Source organism: Oenanthe melanoleuca, chromosome 14 (assembly GCF_029582105.1).
Source record: "Oenanthe melanoleuca isolate GR-GAL-2019-014 chromosome 14, OMel1.0, whole genome shotgun sequence".
Lineage (NCBI taxonomy): Eukaryota > Metazoa > Chordata > Aves > Passeriformes > Muscicapidae > Oenanthe > Oenanthe melanoleuca.
This window is the reverse complement of record NC_079348.1, coordinates 11,827,909-11,849,288: the sequence shown is the minus strand read 5'-3', so window position 1 is coordinate 11,849,288 and position 21,380 is coordinate 11,827,909. Positions and strand designations below refer to the sequence as shown.

At 36.9% G+C, this 21,380-nt stretch overlaps 1 protein-coding gene across 28 annotated transcripts in view; it reads left to right on the top strand.

Annotated features, from left to right (window-relative positions):
* Positions 1-21,380, top strand: part of RBFOX1 (RNA binding fox-1 homolog 1) — a 1,071,989-nt gene that overhangs the window by 1,030,668 nt on the left and 19,941 nt on the right. For all 28 annotated transcript variants that reach the window (XM_056503454.1, XM_056503462.1, XM_056503455.1 and 25 more), the window contains 2 exons: positions 2,341-2,380; positions 10,609-10,673. In XM_056503454.1, coding sequence (XP_056359429.1) covers positions 2,341-2,380; positions 10,609-10,673 — 105 coding nt within the window. The remainder of the gene's footprint in view (positions 1-2,340; positions 2,381-10,608; positions 10,674-21,380) is intronic.

The window sequence follows — 21,380 nt, the reverse complement described above, 5'->3', positions numbered from 1 at the left end:
TTGGCCGTGTCTAATGATGGAGTTATGCATATATGTCTCATTTTAGTGATGGGTACATTTTTCAGCAGAGTATTTATGAAGTGGTTTCATTTAGAACTCAAAATAAGGTTCTGTCTGTACGTGACTGGAAGGAAGACTAGGGTGGATGAATGAACCTGTCCAAGATTACAACCAGCTGCACCTGGGAATGAAAAATTTATCAGCCCCTATTTATCTTTGCTGTATATGCACAGATCACCAAGAGGAGGAAGGAAAAACTTTCCCTTTCTGACATGCTTTTTCAAAAGCATTATTTTCTGAATTGCAATGTTTAATAGTAATTGACAGTAGGATGTTTGAATGGACAGTGGTGGGTTGGGCTGGGCTGGCTGCCTGACCCTCACCCAGCTGTGCTCTCCTTCCCCCTACAGAGGGAGAAAGGAGGATGGAAAAGCTCTTGGGGTGAGATAAAGACAGGGACATTTTGTGCCAATGGCCATCATGGACAAAACAGACATGACTTGAAAAATGAGTTTAATTTCCTACTGAGGTGCAGTTAGATGATTATAAACAGAGGTAGGACCTAAAGCAGCTTCCCCCAACTCTGCCCCAGCTCCAGCAGGAGGCACAGGGATGTGAGGAGCTGAGGGTGGGGGCTGTGGGACCCTCCTCTCCAGTAAACTCAGTATTCTCTGTGTGCCATCTCATCCAAGTCCTTCATGCTGTCCGTGATTGTGTGCTCCTACCTCACAGTTGCGTGGAATGCTTTATTTATTATTTTATGTGCAAACAGGGAAAGAAAAACATGGAGTGTTTTAAAATAATCAAAAATAACCAAAATGAAGGTACACTGCAGTGTAAGTAACAAGCTCTCTGAGAACTGCCAGTGTTGACCAGGTTCTGTGTGCTTTGCTCTGCAGACATAATAAACAGAAAAATATATGAGTAAAGGTCTGACCCTACTGAAACAGATGGCAGACACTCTGATTTAAGAGGAGCTGAGTTTTCACCTGTTACTATTCCATAGCAAACTTTTATCATCAGTGTGGTTTTATCCATGTTGCTGTGTGCATGTATGCATATTTATGATTTTCTCAAGTGATTCTGACTTAGGCACACACCAGCTCAGCCCTGTGGGGCTTGGTCATTGACCTCAATAGATCAGTTATATTTCTGACATGAAAATTCTTGTTGGAATTGCAAAATGGCCTAGGCTAGCAACTTGGTAATAACTACTATTCCTACATGACAGTATTCCTAAATTGAAAATATTGTTGCAAAAGAGCCCTGTTGTTTTATTAGTTCTCATATTTAGCTCTTGAAACAGTTTGATTCTGATATTGGAAATACACATTTCAAATTGCAAAACTGCCAAATAGATGTAAAATTGCAGGAATGACCTAATGGGTGCAATTGTTAGGCCACTGTTGTGCAGTTCCAGTTTTATTTAGTGCAATCATTTAAGTTGTCTTTGCATTACTGTGTCATTTATCCTGAAGGGTTTAGAATCTTTGACTGTTTACACTGATGATTGATCTTAGCTGAAATGAGACCATCTCTGGGTGAACAGCAACATCACCATTTTTTTGAGATAACCAGCCAAAAGAGGGGAGCTCAGAACCACAGGCATGTTTTCCAAAGCTGTAAAATGCTTAAATAGGCAAAGTTAGATTTTTTTTTTTTTTTTTTTTTTTTTCATAAGAATAGCACCCTGAAATTCTCAATAGAGCATTTGTCACTCTTGGTAATGTGCATTGAGCCAGCAATGCAGCACCTGTGGGTTTTCCCACCTCTGTGCAGACTGAACATTGAGATTTGACAGTGGGTAGAACACCACCAGTGTAATTATTTCACCCACTCTTCTCACCATTTCAGCTTAGGCTGTGTTTTGTTTGCCATCTAAATAATGAGAATAACCCTTTACTTCAGAGGGTCAGCATCATTGCAGGACAAGAAAGCAGTGCTTCAAGAGTTAGTTTTTTGCAAAGGTATTGAAACTGGATGTAGGGTTGGCCCACTGGAGATTTTTATAGGAAAGAAAGAACTCTGTCAATATGTGGTTTCTTAAAACTAAAAACAGGGGAAGAAAATACCCCCAAACTTTATCAAAAGTCTTTTCCAATCCTGCCATGCTTTGCCTTCCTTTGACTAAGCATCTGGCATACTTGATAAGATGATGTACTTGGTACAGGTTCACTTCTGATAATTGCTACCAACCTCCTTAACCAATGTGAAGAGTGCCTTCCTTCCCCCTCCCCTCTGTTCTTGTGACAGACTAACCTCAGCTGTGCAGGGGTTGGTGGCATTTGCATGTGAAATGCACTAATATGGATGTTTTTCTTTGTGTGTGCATCCTTGCAGTGTTGTATACCAGGATGGATTTTATGGTGCAGACATTTATGTAAGTATTCATTGATGTGCATGCTGTCCTTGTACATTACCAGAGTCATTCTTTTTACAAGTTTGCTGCCTAGCTTGACTCTGTTTTGTCTATTTACCATCCCTTGCCTGTCAGAAAGAATTGAGAAGAATATCTCTCACATTGGAAGACCTTTCTGTTCATTACATCTATCATTGTTCAGTGGAGCTGAATTAACTCTTCAATCAAATGCTGAATGAATGCAAAAAGATGTGAAAAATGTGTGTGTGTGTATGGAGGGGCGTCTCCCTTCATCATATAAGTTCAAATTAAAAATAAAGCAAAGCAGAAACATTCTTTTGCAAATCCCCACAAGCTTTTATTTTAAAAAAAAAATTAAAATAAGGCAAGCTGAATATTATTAATACTTGAAGCATGAAAGTACTTCATGGAGAGATACAGGTTTCCCAAATCCAGCCAGCACTGGGGATGTGTAGGGGCCATGGTGATAGCAGAGCTTAAGGGCATAGTAAATTTAAATATGGCAAGGCATTGTCTGTAACCTGACTAGACTTCCAAAAATTGCACTTCTAAAATCCACTAATTTCAGTTTGAAGGAGATGGGTAGAGACTGCTCAAAATACAAGTGGGTAACTTGTTAAGAGAGATTCGTAGTCCTGGATCCATCATTATCTATGCATCTAATTGTTCACCAATTTCATCTTAAATAATATCTTAATTTTTTTCTATTTTTTTTTCAAGTTTTCAGACGTTTTTTTTTTTTGCCAACTTTTTTATCTTGAATGTGTGCAAAGAGGCTCCATATGTCTGAGTATGCAAGAGGTTTCAGGGGGTTGAGGCTAAACTTTACTCTTCTAAAATTCTGAATGTGTAGATGTGAAATATTTCACTGGTAGTAAGGAATTTTTTTTTTTTTTTGTTATTTTTTTAATAAGGCAATCTGGTTCTAAGTTACAGTTTCACCAAGACAACTTTCTGTAACCTACTTGTACTGTTTCAGTTGAGATAAAATGAGGCAGATGAGTTGAAATCTGTATGAATATTAAAAATTAAATAGGCAATGCTAGGAAACATCCCTTGTGTTCATTATCAGCAATCTTCCAGGACTATTCCCAAGGGAACAGATTTTTGTTACTAAGTTTTATATAAATAAGGAAAACAAACTTAATTTATGGATGAAGTAGGTTTTGGTTTTCTGATGGAGGTGGAAAGGCTGATCCTTATCTGAAAATTCATTTGTGCAGCTTAAAATCATATTTAAAATAAATTAGTGGGGGTTAAAGTCCTCTCCCTATGTACTTCTGCACCCAGTGATGTTATCAGTAAGATACTGTTTAAAACACAAGAATCACCACTGGCTAAAGGTTTGCTCAAGGAAAGCAAGTGGCTCTGATCTCACCCAAAAATGCTGCTGCCCACTTTTTGAGCTGTACAGGACACATGTCACAGTGTGGAATTTCTTCAAGTGTGGTTTCCAATTTTCACATTCCTTCAAACCATCAGAAGAGTTTGACATCCCATTTGCTCAGTTTCCCAAGCCAGAAATCTGTGGGGCAACAAGACATCTTTCTCAGGAGGGCTCAGGGAGACAGAATAGGTGGGAACTAAACTGGAATTAAATGTTACTGGAGCAGTTTGTAGGTTTGGAAACCACTGCTGCTGAAAGCCAGAAATATCTCATTGGTGATTGACAATATTATTTTTAAATGGCCTCACACCCTCTCACAGACCTTTATATTTTGTTTCCAAATGGAGGGTGGTTTCAATAAGAAAGATACTGAATAAATTACTAATTTCTAGTATAGCCTCAGTTTTGCTGTCTGTAATAGTTGTGCATTAGGAAATGGAAAAACTACACTGGTTTCACTCAGTTACAGCCTCATATTTCTGATTGCATATCCTAGTTCTCTTAATGCAACAGAATGTTTATAGCAGATGACAGAATTAAAACACTTCTGGAAATTTAATTTCTTTATAATATACAAATCTCTTTATTTTATAAATAATTTTTATTCGCATTTGTGCCTTCTTGCATTAAAGCATTTGCAAGGGAGGGAGAGAAAGATAGAAAGAAATGGCATAAATCAAATGAAACCTTAAAATTCACAGTGTATTAGTTCTTAGTGCAGCAGCTTGCAGCAGACCAAGTTATTTATTAAATCCCAATTGTTTATGACATAGTTCCACTCAGCTTTTCATTTCAAGTGCAAAGCTGAAGCTTTGTGAAATGACAAATGCTCTGTGAAAAAAGGAGAAAAAACATTTAAACAATGTAGGGTTTAGTGGTAGATTGGAGGAAAAGGAGTCTTAGAAATAACACAGAAAGCAAAACAAGAGGCACACAATAGTGAAAAGTCAGATCAAAAATATGCATTAAGAGGTACATCAGAGTGGGTTTCATCCTGCTCTGATTACACTGAGAAACAATAACAGATTTACTCTGCTATTCTTTGCATAACTTGGGACCAACAGAACCTTTGGTGAGAGAAACCACAGGTTTAGGGGAAGGGAGGGAGGGCTGACAAAAAACTGGTAAAAACTGCAGGGTGAACCAAGAACAGCAAATATCCAGAGCTGCTCAATACTAACCAGTGAAATAGAAGAGATTAAGAATATAAAAATAGGTGGAAATACAGTCTAAAGTGAAAAATCAACAGCCATGATTCTAGATGTAATATAATATATTCTATATTTCATATAATTCTATATGGAATGTAATAATCCTTCTGAAATAGCTGAGCTATTGAATTCCCTTTTAAATGTGCCTTTGAGTAGGAAAAATAAAGGAGATTATTAGGAAGTAAGGAAGACCTTTTAAAATTAAGTATTGATTCACTAAGAGAAAAAGTCATTAAAAGAGAATTAAAGTTGCCTGCCAGCAAATATAGAAGTTCTTAGATGAAGATTGACATCTGTGAAAATAAGAAAATACACTCCACAAAATGAAGCAAAAAATAGTAACACTCTCAGAAATATGCAGTTAGAATAATAGTTCTGGCTTTATCTTAAATCTGTTCCTTTTTTTATTACCATTGTCATAAAGAATGTTCTCAGAATATGTCAGTCATCAATCCACACCTAAAATGTGGGAAGGCTCAGAAAATGAGAACCTTCCACACCCTGTCACCAGCAGCTCCAGAAGCCCCTGGGTCATGGTTTAACCATGTTTAACCATGGCCATTAGTCAGTTTAGCTGCTCACAGCAAGCTTTTCTAAACTTCCCAGGATTCTGGACCTCTGATACTGCAGCTGGAGAGAATCTATGGTAAAATAAACATGTATAGGTTTTAAATTTTTTTCCCCTCTTTGTTTTTTTTTTTTTTTGAGCTGCTGGGCCAAGAATTTTATGGTCAGGGTATGGAATGAGACTTTCCTAATAACTCTTGCCATCACCTTTAGCTCAAAGCCAGGATGGAGTTGGGGATGGAGGATTTATTTGTTCCCCAAGGGGAAAGCAGAGGTAATTATCTAACCAACACTCCCCTGACCCCAGGTGGAAGTCCCTGGAAGCCACCAGGTCCCCTGAAAGGCGCTGATGTGTTGGGAAAAACAAGGGTTTGCAGGCAGCACTGAAGGTTTTCCTGCAGAAGCGAGTTTTTTGTGTTTTGCCAGTGGAAGGGTGTGCCATTTCCTGTGACTCACAGGGCAAGAGAGGAGAAGTGGCTTTGCCAAGGGCAGAAGGGTCCCCAGGGAGCAGTGGGCTGTTCTTTCCACTGCTCTGTGTGCTGGAACATTCCATATGACACCCCTTTTAAAATCTGGAGAGATAGGGATGAAATGTCTTTTGATCTCATCTTTATTTGTGATGTTAGCAGTGCATTCAGAAAGGTACCAGACCAATCCTGGTGATTGTATTTGGCTGGGATTAGTGCAGGTTGTGCCTGGATATTTTACCAAGAGTTTTTTTGAGGGAACAGCTACCTCTGGGAACACAACCTAGAAATACCCCAAACCTTGCACACAGGCCAGGTCCACAATTTGAGCCAGCATAAATTGGAGGCAGATTGTTTATTTTTAGTTTTCCCAGTCAAAATTTTACTCAGTGGGTAAAATAAACACTTTAAATCTCAGCAGAATGTGAGTGGAGGAAAATGAACTGACACTTTTTATATTCTGCAGCTCTGGGTGTAATTCATGTAATTTTTTATACCATTCTTCTATTTGTAGTTAATAAGGCAGGTCTAATTCTCAACACTAGAGAAGGTTTGGAACCTTGATTAATTTATATTCACAAAATACTCGGAGATCCTTGAGTGAAAGGAAGTATAGGAAATATAAATTGAGGAAAATTAACTCTCAACATTTATATGAAATATTAAATATACAGCTAACAGAAAAAAGGAAACAAAAAATTCATCATTTAGAGTCACTTTGTGTTTCATTACATCTGAAATCATGAGAAAAAAGTGATTTGGCTATTTTAAGAGGAGGTGCACACATGTGTACATGGTTTTGTAATCTCTAGATGCTGTCTGGGTAAGTTTTTTGTGGAAATTAGCCTTACTGCAGATATACACATTTTATTTTAAAATTCAGTTGTATTTAATTTTCTGTTCATTTCCATTTTATCATCTCTTATTCAAAATGTGTGTGATTTCTTTCTAAAATTGATTAAGATTTCTCTGTAAAAATCACCAACTGATCTCTGACAGATCCCACTGCTCTTTTTCTGTTTGCCTGAGCCAGAGATGTATAAAACATTGAGAGGAAAATGCTAATGAATTGCTCTGGGGAATTTGCCTAAATTCCTTCCTTACATCTTTCTTCCCATCCTTCCTTCCTCATTCAAATCATTCCATTTCTGTTTCCTTATAGAGCAGTGTTGCAGGAGCCTGTGTGTGGCAATAAGTCACCACAGGTACGACACCCACTGCTGGAAAAACTCACCATGCTGGATGTAGACTCATGCCAAACCACACTGATACTCAGATAAATATGAGAAAAAATAGATTCTGTGTGTACAAATGGCAAAAATAGTCCACCACCTGCATTTTGTTTTCCAGATTCAGTCAAAGATAGTGATAGTATTGTTAATTTTTATAACTACTTAAGCTGCTGTAACAGCAGTTTTATCATTGTTCTGGAAGTAGCAAATATGGGAGCACAGCTAGGGCAATAAACGTTTTTTCATTATAGTATCTGAATTTATTATTTAAAAAAAAATAAATCCATGGCATAAAAGTCAGATACTTTCTGCCTGAATATAAATATAAGGGGAAAAAAAGAATTTCTAAAATATTTCTAACACATAGGAACTGAAAATTGTTAATTTTTAAAAGTAATTATTGCGTAATTTTGTTCTAAGTATTTTGTTTTGCAGTATAGTCTAAGGCATGAGGATAATTATATAATGCTACTTAAGAGATGTAGTGAAGATTACTGGTGTGTTCTTCACCTAAGGTCTCAGCCAAGTTCAAAACTAGAGAAAAATTGTCAAGTAGAACTAATGCAGAAGTTGAGTTCAGGGGTTTAAACTGGAATCCCACCCCAATTTCCAGTGTAAAGTGTACCTCCAAGCATTTTCTTCCTGCAGTAATCAAAAGTCACCTGGAGTAATTGAAATAAAACAAGGAGAAGAATTGGTACAACACCAAAACTGCAGAACACAAACCCCATGAAAAGAATTTACTTAAGCATATTTTAATTTATGATAGTTTATTTTAAAATTATAAATTCATGACATGGGATGGTAGGGAATTAGGTTTTCCCTGATAATCCTACTTTTTTAGTTCTCCAGAGAATTCAGGCAAATTCAATGCCTTCAGTCTCTTTTTATTTTTGTTGCTCTACACTTATTCTTGCCAGGGCTCTTGTAAATGTCAGACTGATTGCTGAATCCAAAACATCTTAATAAAGTTCAGAGTCGAGCTTCATTGTTCAGCAGAAATTCTTTGAAAGGAAATCAAAATGTAAGCATAAAAGGAGTGCAGCTCTTGTGTTTAGGGAGCAAGAAAGGGTCTCTTAATACACACTGACCAATTTTTGGTGATAATTAAATGAAGGAAAGAAATCCAATCCTCTCAGAGCCCACCAGGATTCAGATCAGCTGCTGTGGGAACAGCCTCTCTCATTTTTGTTCATTCAGAGCTGCTCATGGTGGCCTGTTCTCAATTGCATACTCTGGTAAGAGCTGGATTCACTAGAGTGGCTCTCACTTTTAAATAAGGGGACAGCAGGACAAGCAAAGGAGCTGGACACCTGGTGAACAGAACCTGTCAGACTTCAGACACCACACACTGCCAGGGCTGGATCATGAGAACAAGTTCAGAATCTTCCTCATGCCAGCACTCAGGGGTTAAACAAAGAAAAGAAAAAAAAAAAAAAAGAAAAAAAAGAAAATAAGGGGGGGAGGAAAAGGTGTGATATTTCACAGGATCACAAGGTTGGAAGAGGCCTCCCAGATCATGGAGTCCAACCCCACCCAACCCCTCAACTAGACCATGGCACCAAGTGCCACATCCAGTCTGTGTTAAACACAGCCAGGGATGGTGACTCCACCACCTCCCTGGGCAGGCAATTCCAATATTTAGCCCTCAAAAGCCAGGAGGGGAGAACAGATAAATTTGAATTATGTCTCACCTCTCTCACTTTGACAGAGGCCAGCCCAGGAGTGCAGTTTGAATTCTCTCCTCTCAGCCTTGGCTGAGACATTATTTGATGTCCAAAGGCCTGTCCATACATACCTGCAGCAGTGGGTGCCTGTTCTACATTTCTGACAGTGACAGCCTTCTGCTGGTTTATAAAAATGAAGTTATCTGGAATTGAGGTGGTGTTTTGTCTCAGTGCCTCTGTGTGTGCACAGGAGAGGGCACGTGGGGGTTTAGGAGATGCTCATTCCTGCTGAGCCCAGGGATTGTGTGACACAATTGGTGCTGGCAGGGAGCTGGCCAGGAGCAGGAGGGACGTGTCCTGTTCTCTGTGTGAGCACTTGAAAAAAAATCAGAAAGTATATTCTTCAAATAAGCTGACAATTCAAAGCTTGGAGTTTCTAATCAGCTATCAGGGGATGTAAAACTTGTGTTTATTCTTAGGGTGATGTGGCATTGTCAGCTGAACGATTGATTTCCAAACCCAACCTGCTTCAATCTTCAAACCCACAAAGGTTTACATGAGTTAGGGATGAAAGTCTTTCTGCCAAGCAGAGTGGTAGAAGGGGGAATAGCTTGTAAAAGTAATTCAGATTGCTTTTCTGAAAAGAGTGAATTTTTATTTGCAAAATCAAAATAGAAAACCCACAAAAGTTACTGCAGTAAAAATGTTCTACTGTTACAGTAAAGGCTGGCACACTGTGGCCTATTCTCCCTGCTTCAGCACAATACTGGGGTGAATGCAGCCTTCAAAAAATAAAAGAACAAATCCATTAAAGCAAAAACTTCAGCAGAAGAGTGAATTTTATTCAAAGCTGAGTGAGCTGATACTGCCTTATTCAGCTCTTTCTTAGGGAGGGGTAGGTGGGGAAGGCACCAGAGCAGCCCCTGTCCCAGAGGGTGCTGGGGGAGAATTCTAATTGGGACGTAAATCGTGTTTGTGTTATCACAGGCCTGGGCTGGGGCTGTTAATTGGCATGCTGAGATCATTTGGAAATGGTTGATGTAACACCGTGGTCCATTGAACAGGAAGCTCTGCTGTTTTCACAGTTTGATAATCAATGCATCACTGCACTCAATTCCTTTCCAATGTGTGTTTGTTTGTCCTGTTTGCTTAATTGAACAGCTGGAATTACTGTTACATACAACTGAATGTTAATTCATGGAAGAAGAGAGTTTTGCTTCTTCATTATAATTTTATATATAAATTGGAAACCTATGTAACATTAAGTGTTAATTGAGTGCACAAATTCATAGGTTTAATCAATCAGGCATGATAAATCATATTTTGAAAAAAAAAAAGAAAAAATAAAAAAGAATTGATTATTAATTCAGTTTGTCTTTTAAGTTTAGCAGTGCTTTCTGAATATACATATACTTTGTTTGTACGAACAATTGCTTCTTGAAAACTTGGAGAAGAATCTTGTATTGTGTTGTAAAAAATAGTTCATTGCCTTCTCCTTATGTATGGGACTAATCTCTAAAAGTTTGTGATGCTCAGTTTTGCTTAAGAATTCACCGAAATATTTCCCTTAACATTTCACTGCAGTATTCCCTATGCATTTAACTGAGCTGCAGCATGACTGTGCTCTTTCAATTGCTGTCAAATGTTGCAAAATGTGATTTAAGGCAATGCAGTTAGAGCGTGAGTTTGTGTTTCAGGGTGGTTATGCTGCCTACCGGTATGCCCAGCCTGCCACTGCCACTGCAGCTGCCTACAGTGACAGGTAAGAACTCCTTTCCTGCTCTGAAATATTTGACCAGTGGAAGTTGAAGATGATTCTATAAATTTGCCTTGTTGAAGTCTCATAACTGTCTTGTTGCTCTGCAGATAATTGTGATATCTAAAGCAGGCTGTTTTATTATAATCCATGAATAGCCATAAATTGAGAGACTTTAGGCCTTAATTGAGAATCAGGCATGAGATGTGCACATTCCCAAGCTGTAGATTATCCAGTTAACGTCTGTGACCCTTGTACAATGCAGATAAATAAATGTACAGATTCATGATGGTCTGCTACTAAGGATCATTATTTGTCTTAGGAGTATTATTTCAGTTGATTTAGAACCTTGAACCTATTGAGTGCCCTCAATTCTCATTGACATTGTTTTAGTCAGTGGAAATTGAGAATGAACTGTGTCTAAGCTTGAACTATCCAATGCAAATTGAATATACAGTAATTCAGCAAATGCAGTATTTTTTCCCATTTGCTTTCTTCCCAGGCATTTGATCTTTTTCAATACTTGATTAAAAAAAAAAAAAAAAAAGTAATTTTTCCTTTGCTCTGTTTTTTTATCCTCAAAATGTAAACCACATTTGGTGGAAACACCATCAGGAATGGAAGATCATTAAAATCTGAACATTCAAAGACTTAACTTTTATCAACTAAGAGTGATGTCACATATATGAGTGTGTCTTCTTGAAAGATGGATGTTGGAATCTCTTAGAAGTCAATGTCTAAATTGCTGTTGACTTCAGTAGGAGTAGGATTTTATCAAATTGCATAAGATTAAGTCTTTGCAGTGTGGACATGATTTTGTAATGAGGAGGGTTATCCTTGGTTTTCTTCATAAACTGTACCCTTAAAATCTATTCTTTCTTTAATGTTTTTCAAGTCCTTGAGGAGTGTTCCCTTGTGAAGGGAGGGTGTACATGATGGCAGAGACACACATATAATTTGCTTCACGATGGAAGTGAGAAGTAAGGTCACACTTCTCAATACCTGATACAAGAAAATTGTCCCTTGGAATCATGGAAATAATTTCTTAAGCCTTAAATACATATTGAAAAAATTCTTTAAATGCCAAATTAAGCAGTGTTACAAATGCTTCTGTTTCTTAAAGAAATCAAGAGATTAAGAAATTCTAGTGCACAATTTCTTAGATGGAAGCGCTGTTCATGGATTCTGTATTTTTAGAACCAAGTCCCATGGTATGAATGTTACAATGCTATGCATGCATATTTGCCTTTCAAGTGCTTATTCTGGGTAATGAAGATACATTTTTTAAAGTTATGTGGATAAAATAATTTGCATGTATGGCTGAGGCATGCTGTGTTCAGACAGGTAAGCAAGCTACTTTTTATTGATTTTGGGTCAGTAATATCAACTAGATCTGTGCTGTGTGCACTTTGTTGGCAATGTACTATTTCTACTTAGGGGAACCTGCACAGGTGAAGTTCTGCTCAGTAGTTTCATTTCATTTCCACAAAGGTTTGATAGCATATTGCAGCTCTAGGGTTTTAATGTGAGCTTTTCTGTAATGCAAAACAACTCCTGCTTCTAAAATCCTACTAAACCAAAAGGACAAAATTAGAAATAACCTCCTGTGGTCAGACAGGCTTTGCCAGCTATTGCTCAGGTGTCCCTGGATCATTTTATAAGCTGTTTATTTCTATTAATTAAACCTATGTATTACAAAGAGAAAATGAACACAATATAGCAAACTGACTTTTAAATGCTTTAATTATGAATTGATGTACCTTCTCATAAACCAGATCACAGGCTGTAAGATAAAATACCAGTTGGTCTCATGTTCTGCTGTGGGCAGATTCAGCATCACAGAGAGTGCCAAAAAGGTAAAGGGTTTGTTTAGGAAGATAGTGTTCTTAAATGCTGGAAAGAAAGCTGGAGATGGCATCAGTAGTAATGCAGCTGTTACAATCCTTAATTATTTTTTTTAAAAAAATGTCTAATTTTCAGATACACTTTGTATATAACTAGAATTGCAATAACTTGTCTTTGCCTGCATAATTTTAGATATCTTAAATGAATTTTACATCTTTTGGATTTTTTTAATTTATCTTCTCTTTTTAAATGTGGTTAACCTTCATTTTCGATCTACTTCCCCCAAATAAATATGGTTTCTTGTCTTAATTAAAAATCTCATAACTGAATTTCTTTACAAGAGAATCCCAAAACTAGCATCTAGAACAAAACAAATAACAATCTGCTCAAACATTTCTTTGCATGTGGGGAGCTATGTGCAAACATGGATACCTCTGATTAGTCACAACTACAGTTTGTTTAATTTAAGTTTTTTGTTCGCTGTCAAATTAAGTTAATTTAGCTACTTTTGTGAAATTATTAATATTGAAAGTGCTGCTCTTCTCAATCTAGTCAACATCTGTTCTCCTCTCACAATACTGAAGAGTCCATATCTCCTTATACACTTATTTAGTGTTCATATGAACCCCAATTTAATTTAATTACAAATTAGCTGCATTTACTGTTTTCATAAAAAAAAATTATGCCCAAAGAAACTAAATACCACTGAGGCAGTGGCATGTCACGGAAATAGTGCTTTATAATAATTTAAAAAATAAGAAAACCTTTATTTTTTTGGTCACCACTCATATCCATTATAAATGGCAATGTTCCATATTTGAAAGGCTTCTTAAGTCAGGAGATGGAAAGTGGAAATCTTTAGATTGGAGATGTGTTTTGGTGAATGAAAAATAAAGGTTAACAGAAAGATTTGGGACTCCAGAATCAATAGAGCAAGTCGATTGATAATGATCACTGTGAGAGGGCTCTATTTGAAGAAATGCAATGGTATCCTTGTTTGTCACAGTTGGAAATATTGTTGGAAATAGGCAAGGAAGAGATATACAGGGGAGAATCAGGTGGCAAGGAAATACCATTAAACCAATCAATGCAAACCCTGAAGTATTTGTCAAGACAGATCATGTACTCCTAAACCCAATTTCACAACAGGGTTAGGCCTGGTAGATCTCTCCAGTCATTTCTTAGGATCATAAAACAAAAATAACAAAGAAACAGGTACATTTTGTTTTATTTATGAAGCAATATAATCACTGGATACAAATTCCAAATTAGTTTTTTATATTGTGTGATCTATCATATATTAAATTGCATGTGCAGATTTGAAGGTCTTTGCAGAAGTGGATCAAAAAAAATATATGTTTAACTTGCCAAGAGTTAAAATATTTCTGATGTTTTCCAATTAGTGTAAGTCCTAAAAGGCGACCTATTGGTCTATATATATTCTTCATCAGTCTGGAACTTGCCTGACAAACTCTCTAAACTGAGCATATTTGGAAAAAAATAATTGTAAGGATGTGCAAAAGACACTAAAACAGATGTCAATAAAATGTTTGTACAGCTCTTATTCCTCTTTCATGCATTATTTACCAAAAAAAAAAAAAAAAAAGTAGTTGTTAGATTTCTGTCCAAGTTGAAGTAGGAGCAAGGAGCAAGGTCATGCAGTTTGTTTTTCCTGAGGTGGGGGTCGGAGCATGGCAGTGGGGCGTATTGTCATTTTGTCATTGCATGTTCACTTGGTGTTGCTGGTATGTCTGTAATGCTGTACTGGGTTTGACAGATCCATCACACAGCTCAGTGAATGGCTTGCTTGAATTAAGCCTATGGGCAGACTTATTCCCATTGATTGGCTACTGGTTTTGTGTTCTATGATTTGATTATTGCATCTTCGATCGGAGTAAGGAAACCGTTCCTTTCGCGCACATTAACGCTGCCGGCGGCACTTGCACAAGTGTGTCTGGGAGTGCCATGAGCAGAGCCTGGCAGGAGGAAGGCAGCCCTGTCCCAAGGCACAGCCACCCCCGTGCTGCCTGCTGTCCCCGTGCAGGGCTGAGGTGTGTTTATACATGGATGTGCAGGATCCATATATACACACACATCCATCCATCACACACACGGTGCTGCTCTGGCTCCGACACAGCGCCAAATTCACACCTCACTCCAAACTCTGGGGACATTCCCACTGACCTCTTTGTCTGGATTAAATCCCTCATCACTGGAAGCTGACCTTTTTTTATTTTTTAAATCTTTATTTTGCACATAACACTTTGTAGTAACAAAATATGTTTTGTTTTTTTCCTCCCACTATCAATTTGTGTTATTGTTCTGTGGTTATACCTAGTGTTTTATGAAATTTGAGAGAGAAGGTTTTGTCATATGGAAATTATGTATCTTCCAGATGTGAAATCTTAATCCTGATAAAATCCTGATATTCTCATAGTTTACATTTTTAACATGTGTATGTGGAGCATTCAGTTTTTTCAAAGAAGTAGTGTCTACAGAATTCCAGTTCTCTTTGGAAAAGTAGTTGAGAGTAATACTTGATATTTGTGCTCAGGTTATCCTAAAATAGAATAAGTCCTGATTTTATTTAATAGATAAAGTAGTAGATTTAACACGCTCATTAAAGAATAAAAATTTAGAATGAAGAGTAAAAAAACAGCAAATATAAAATATGAGCTTCTATAACTGAGGGGGGGTTTATTATATTGTGGAATATCTAATCTTCTACTTTATGATTAAACAATGAAAACCACTTTAGTTTTATTAAAGTTATTTTCTCTTATTGAAGATTACTAGAGATAGATACTAAAAACTAAGATTTTTGATTGCATATAAAATATAATAGAATCTTGAGCTAGAATTTAATTTTCCATTAAATAATTTTATAGAAGCATAAATATTTTAAAATCTAGTACCTCATTCATTTCTAGTACCTTCTTCGATTAAGAAGAAAGAGCTTTTCTACGCAGTTTTAGTTTCTAAAGGGATCAGGTTGGAAGAGAAGAAAAATTAGAATATAGTGATAACTTTCAACTTCCAGCTTTTGTGTGTTTTGCTATCCCAGTGGAATCTTAAATGGAAGTGTCTGGGGAATGATCCATAAGGAGGAATTTTACAGCCCATATTGTAGGCTACTCAAATTTTGACAATGAAAAGGTTCAGTTAGCACCTTGGCCAAGTACAGAGGTTGTGTTTAGCCTTTCTAACAGAATATATTTAACACTTCTGCAAATGCTTAGGTTTGATGTGGTGTTGCTTTATTGGTTTAGTTTGGTTTGTATTTTTCCTGGACAATCCTGTATGGTAGCTAAAGCTTCTTTATTCCCTATTATTGCAAATAAAAATCAAATTACTGGCTTGGCTGTTACAGAGAGGTAGTAGTGGGTTTTGCCATCTACCCGTTTGAACTTTATGCCTGTGTGATCTCTGGCAAACTAGAGGATCACTGGCATCATGTTAATATTTCATAACCCATTTTCATCCCAGTTCATTCAGAGTTTCGGGGATGACTGGAGTATGACTCAGAGTATAACCATAACAGTACCTTCTAGTGAAGAGTTAGAAAGTAAAAGTGGGTGAATATAAAGAAAGAAGATGTTATAGGGGAAAAAAAAAATCAAAGTGTTTGAAATTCCATGAACAGGGATTTTAATGTAGTACATTTTGACACAAATCTGAAATGAAACCATGCTGCATAGAGTATTTTCCAATAATTGAAGCGTTGTTCATTCTAAAATATTGCAGATATGACATTTTTGGGGGAGACTCAGTGAGTCACATCAATGTAGGAAAAACATTGCAAGCAATTGCATTTCCTAAAACCATAATCTTCTTCCAGTTCTAGGAAGCTGCTTTGGTATTTTAATACATTCCTCCACTGGGTGGAATTAACCTGTTTACTGGTACTTTGAAGGCTTGATTCATGTGTGTGTAGTTTGATTATTCATGTAGAATCCAGGGAACTGCTAAAACTCCTCCACCAGTTCAAAACTGAGGGGATACTGTAGTGAAAAAGCTCAGTGCTACTGCCCAGAATTATGGTAAACACCAATTATTAAACTTTTTTTGTATTAGTGCTGTTTTTTTTCATACCGTGTTTCTGCTTCTCTTACCTTTAATCCCCATTCTCATCCATTGCAGTATCAAGGGTTATTTTAGGAATCCCCATAGACAAGGAAAGGCTTAGCTATTACTGTTTTGACATCCATGCTGGAAATCATGAAGAAAAAATGGAGAGAAAAGGTAGAGGCAAACTGAAGCCCAGATTTCCATCCCTGGCTTTGTGATGTGCTAAAAGTTTAAGGTGCTCAGTACTTTTGCTGCCAGGTTCTTCTTGAATGTAGGGAGAGCTGTTAAATGCTCATCATGTTCCAAAAAAACTCAACAAAAAACCAAAAACAATAAAAAAAAAAAAAAAAAAAAAAAAATCAGTGCACCCATTTTGACATTTACATCTCAGCTTCAGTATCCTCTCTTGTTTTTTTTTTAGTTCATCCACCTATGTCTGGTTATGTAGCATGACTTTTAACCTGGGAGTTCCTTATTCTAATGCAAAATAGTAAATAACTGTGGTTATGAATATATTAATTTGATGAATTTTCATACCTTTTCTCTAAAAGGAGGGGGGGAAAGGAGTGGTTAACATTTTTAAGGTAGGAATTATCTCATTATGAGCTCATAAAAACTTCTTTGCTCTTAGAGGATATTGGAAGAAAGTGCAACTTTGGATTTTTTTCAGTGTTGTATTCAGCAGACTGGATAAACACGAAGTTGGGGAGTTACTAAAACATTGATTCCTGATCCAGCAGACCAGAACTGTTACAGTCCATTGGGTCACTCTGTGACATGATAGACCATAACAGCTCCTTTGGACATGTCAGTGGCTAATTACACACTTCTCAGTTCTCAGATCATTGGCTTGAGAGGCCACAAAGAGGAGATTAGAACGTGCTCTAAGTGTTGCCAGCCTGAGTGCCTTAAAACCAAGGAGGAATTAAGAGCATTGTGCAGGGGGCAGGCAGAAGAGAAAGGAACGAAATGTTTTTAATAAAAGTGGCATGACATGGATTTAGTCTGTATGGATTAGCTGTGTAATTTGCAGTGTGCTCTGGCAAGGTGACGAAGTATTAGAAGAACAAACTTTAAATAACAAAGTTGATGGAATTAATCAAGAAAGAGGCAATTTACACTCTTGCATGTTTTTACTGTAGCGTTTCACACCTCCAAGGAGTCTAAAGCATTTGATTAGGTATTTAAATAGATTTTTTTTCATATTCCTTTGGGCTTGCCAAGCTTCTGATACTCTAGGAACCCACCTGAGGCAAACATCAGATTGCAGAATACTGCAGGAGTGAGAGTAGTACATTTATCCATGTATCCTAAAGAACATTTTTTGTGAAAATTGCTGTAGGGTGTTTAATAAACATGTATTAGAAAAAAAAAAAAGGACTTTGTTTAAACCAGACGTGTACGTTCTTCTAAAGTTAGGTTTGTTTTTCTTGAATGAATGAATTCTTAAATAAGAATGGCAAGGATTTAATGTATTTGGTATTTTAGTTAAAATATGAAAAAATATGCTGTCAACTAATTTATAAAGTCATTCCAAACTTAATATAAGGTAAAGGGAAAGAATTGTTGTTATTCATAATTGTTGAAGTTTATGGTTACTTCTGTATGTTAGGAAACTTTATAGTGGATAAAATGGTTACTATGGTTACTAGTAAACCATAATAATTGCTATGAAATCAGTAACAAATATAAACTATGTTTTTGAGGCATTATTTTAAGGATGCCATGATGTACATAAAGAACAAATCCCCCAATTAAATACATGGATATTTTTTAATGTATTTTAGTGAATAAAATACTGATTCTTTACACAAGGCTGACTTCAAAATCTCTTTGCCCTAAAGAGAATAAACAATATGTTCAAAATATAGAAATAAAAAAAAATTCAAATATAAATATTAAAGCTTCAAATATAGCCTTAATTTAGTAGTCCTGGATCATAATGACATCGATTTTTTTTTTTTTTTTTTGCTGACATGGAGCACTTCTGAAATAAAATTACTGCATTACTTCCTCAAGTATTTAATTTAAGTGTATAGACTGTTAATCACACTAAAAGGCCAATAATTTTAGAGCACTTCTGCTGCTGAGATCAGTATGAATTCTGCTGTGGATTTGTGTGGTATTCAGGATTTCACCTTTTAGGTTTAGGTTTTACTTGAAAATGTCCAGATCTACTTAAAAAATCACATGTTCCTCTTGCAGATAAATATTCATCTTTAGTTTCTGTATATTGCATTATTAATAACAAATAATTTCATGCTAGGTATAATATATTGAATGATACATCAAAAAATTCCACTGATGCAGCAGGTAATATGAGTTAGACCCAAGTCTACTTGTATAACTCTGATTAAAATTAAATAAATAAATCAGGAAATAAAATTTGTTGATTTAAAATATGAAAGGTAAAAGACCTGCAGATTTTCCCACTGGTTGTGATGTAAGATACTGTCCACATTTTGGCAATATATTGAAAATAAGCTTTTTTTCTTTTTTATGAAACAACAGTAGTAAGTTGGAAGTTTGAACATATTTGCTAGAAACTTTCTTTATTCTGACTTTGAGGGGTAAAGGAAGGAGAGAGGAGAGTTTGTGTCCAAGAATTATTGTATCCACCCTGTATGCAGAGGACATTCCTCCAATCTGCTTTACAGTACCCTTGCACATGGGACTGTGCTAAAAGGAGTCTCTCTCTCCTAGAATTTGAGTGGGTTGTTTAGCTAGTTCAATATCAGGGCTAAAAAAAATTCCTGCCCATCTGCTGGGGAAAGCCTGAAATAAGAATACAAATTATGAGAAAGCACCTTCTGTTGAACATTTTTTCCCTTTAGGTTTTTTTTTTCATCCCTTTAGGTTTTTGGGTTGATTGTTGGTTGTTTTTTTCCTCTCTGAGTAAATGAAATAATGCAGGCATATCACTGGGCTTGGGGATGCACATTTCCATTGGTGTCCAGAAGAGCTGGGGGTTGGTTTTTTTCTTTCCTTTTCTTTTCAGGAAAGAAATGGTCAGGAATGATGGATGTAGGAGAGCATTATCTTGTGATGAGGAAAGCAGAGGACCTCAGTGAAAGCCAAATATCCACATCTTCCTCTCTGTCTTGGCATCATCCTTGGTTAGGCTGAACAAGAAATTTTGCAGAGAAAAAGAACCTGACACTGAAGAAATTAGTTTAATTACCTTCCTAATGTAGATCAGGTCAAACAAGATACTGTTAGTGTTGTTTAAGCTTGATGCTGCATTAATTATTTACAGTTTTATTCTTATTTCATTTAATATATCACATAGGTATGGCTGTGAAGTTTAGTTCTCTTTGTGTTGTGATTCAAATGCTATGGATATGGTAATGTACTTTGATCTTACAGTAATGGGAATATAAAGCATGATAATAGCAAAATCAACCTTCTAATTATAGTTATTATGCTAATATTAAAAAAGTTTAAATTCTTTGATAGCCTTGATATTTAAATTTAGGACACCAGCAGGAGAGACTTGGGAAGGACTTAATAAAATGATTATAAAGGGAAACTTTGTCCATCCTTGAATATTGCAGAAACCATTCAAGGAGCCAGCAGTCAGCTATATTAAAATTCATTGTGAAAAAGCCCTCAACATCAGAGTCCTCTTAATGTCTAGAGCATGAAGGAAATGTATAACAGCTTTAATAATATAATGGAGAAATATACAGATGCACCACATATAACTCTGCTGGGAAAAATCCTTGCTGCACGCCATAGTTAGCACCAGATCCTTGGGGAATCCAGTCTGGAACAGCTCCAGGAAGGGAAGTCAGTGCTTTTGGTTAAGCTGCATCAATTTTACCAGCTGAGATTCTGAGCCCTGAGTTGTAAATACTGGCTTTGTTTGTCAATCCCAAGGCAGTCCTAACAGAAGAAGTCAACTGATTAAATAGAGTTTCAGCCTTCCCACTGTGACTTCAGTTCAATATTCTGTTTACTGTATTCAGCAGTTATGTAATTTTGGGTGGGGGTCTGAACCTCTGTGTTAAGCAAAATTATTTCTGCCTAGTTGTGTGAAGTTTGTCAGCAATGCCCAGGAATTCAGGCCTACAAAGCATTATCACTGGATGTTAGTGGATTATAATTTCTTTTACATTTCAGATTTCCTAGAGCCAAAATCCCCTTTGACCTCTGTATGGCTTCCATTTTAAGGAGGCTCTGTGCTGCTGAGGAGGAGGTATTGGAAACGTCTAGGAGTCATGGGTGAAATTTGATGTGTGCCAAAATTTTCTTCTCAGATACATGGTTAAACAGTGGTGAGAAGTCTGAGTGGCACCCAGCATTTTAGGGAGAGTAGAGGACACACAGAACACTCACTGGTCCCACGTGCTCTGCATGGGTTTTCCACCCAAATGACCTGAGTTTGTAAATTCCCAACACCTGGGAGCTCTGTACACCTGAGGAGCAGCAGGGCCAGTGACTGCAGGAGAGGAAGGTGGAGGGAACTGGTGCTTTTCAAGGAGTGGGAACTGGTGCAGACCCAGAGGAGCTTGTCCTTTCCCAGGGTGGGATAACTCCATGGAAACTTTTAGATGGAGCACTCAGGGCAGCAGTTTATTCTGAACTTAGGCTGGAATTGTGTTTCACAATAGTTACAATCCCCCAGGTCATAAAAAAAAGAGTGTCTGAGACCCATTCTCTGAATCTCTTCCTATCTTCCACTTCCAGGTTGTGAATTTTCCAATAGTAAAGTGGGCAGATCACTTACGGGTCAGATATTTCTTCCCAGAAGTACTTGTGTATATTAGACATCCATAGCAAGGACAAGGCTCAGGCTCC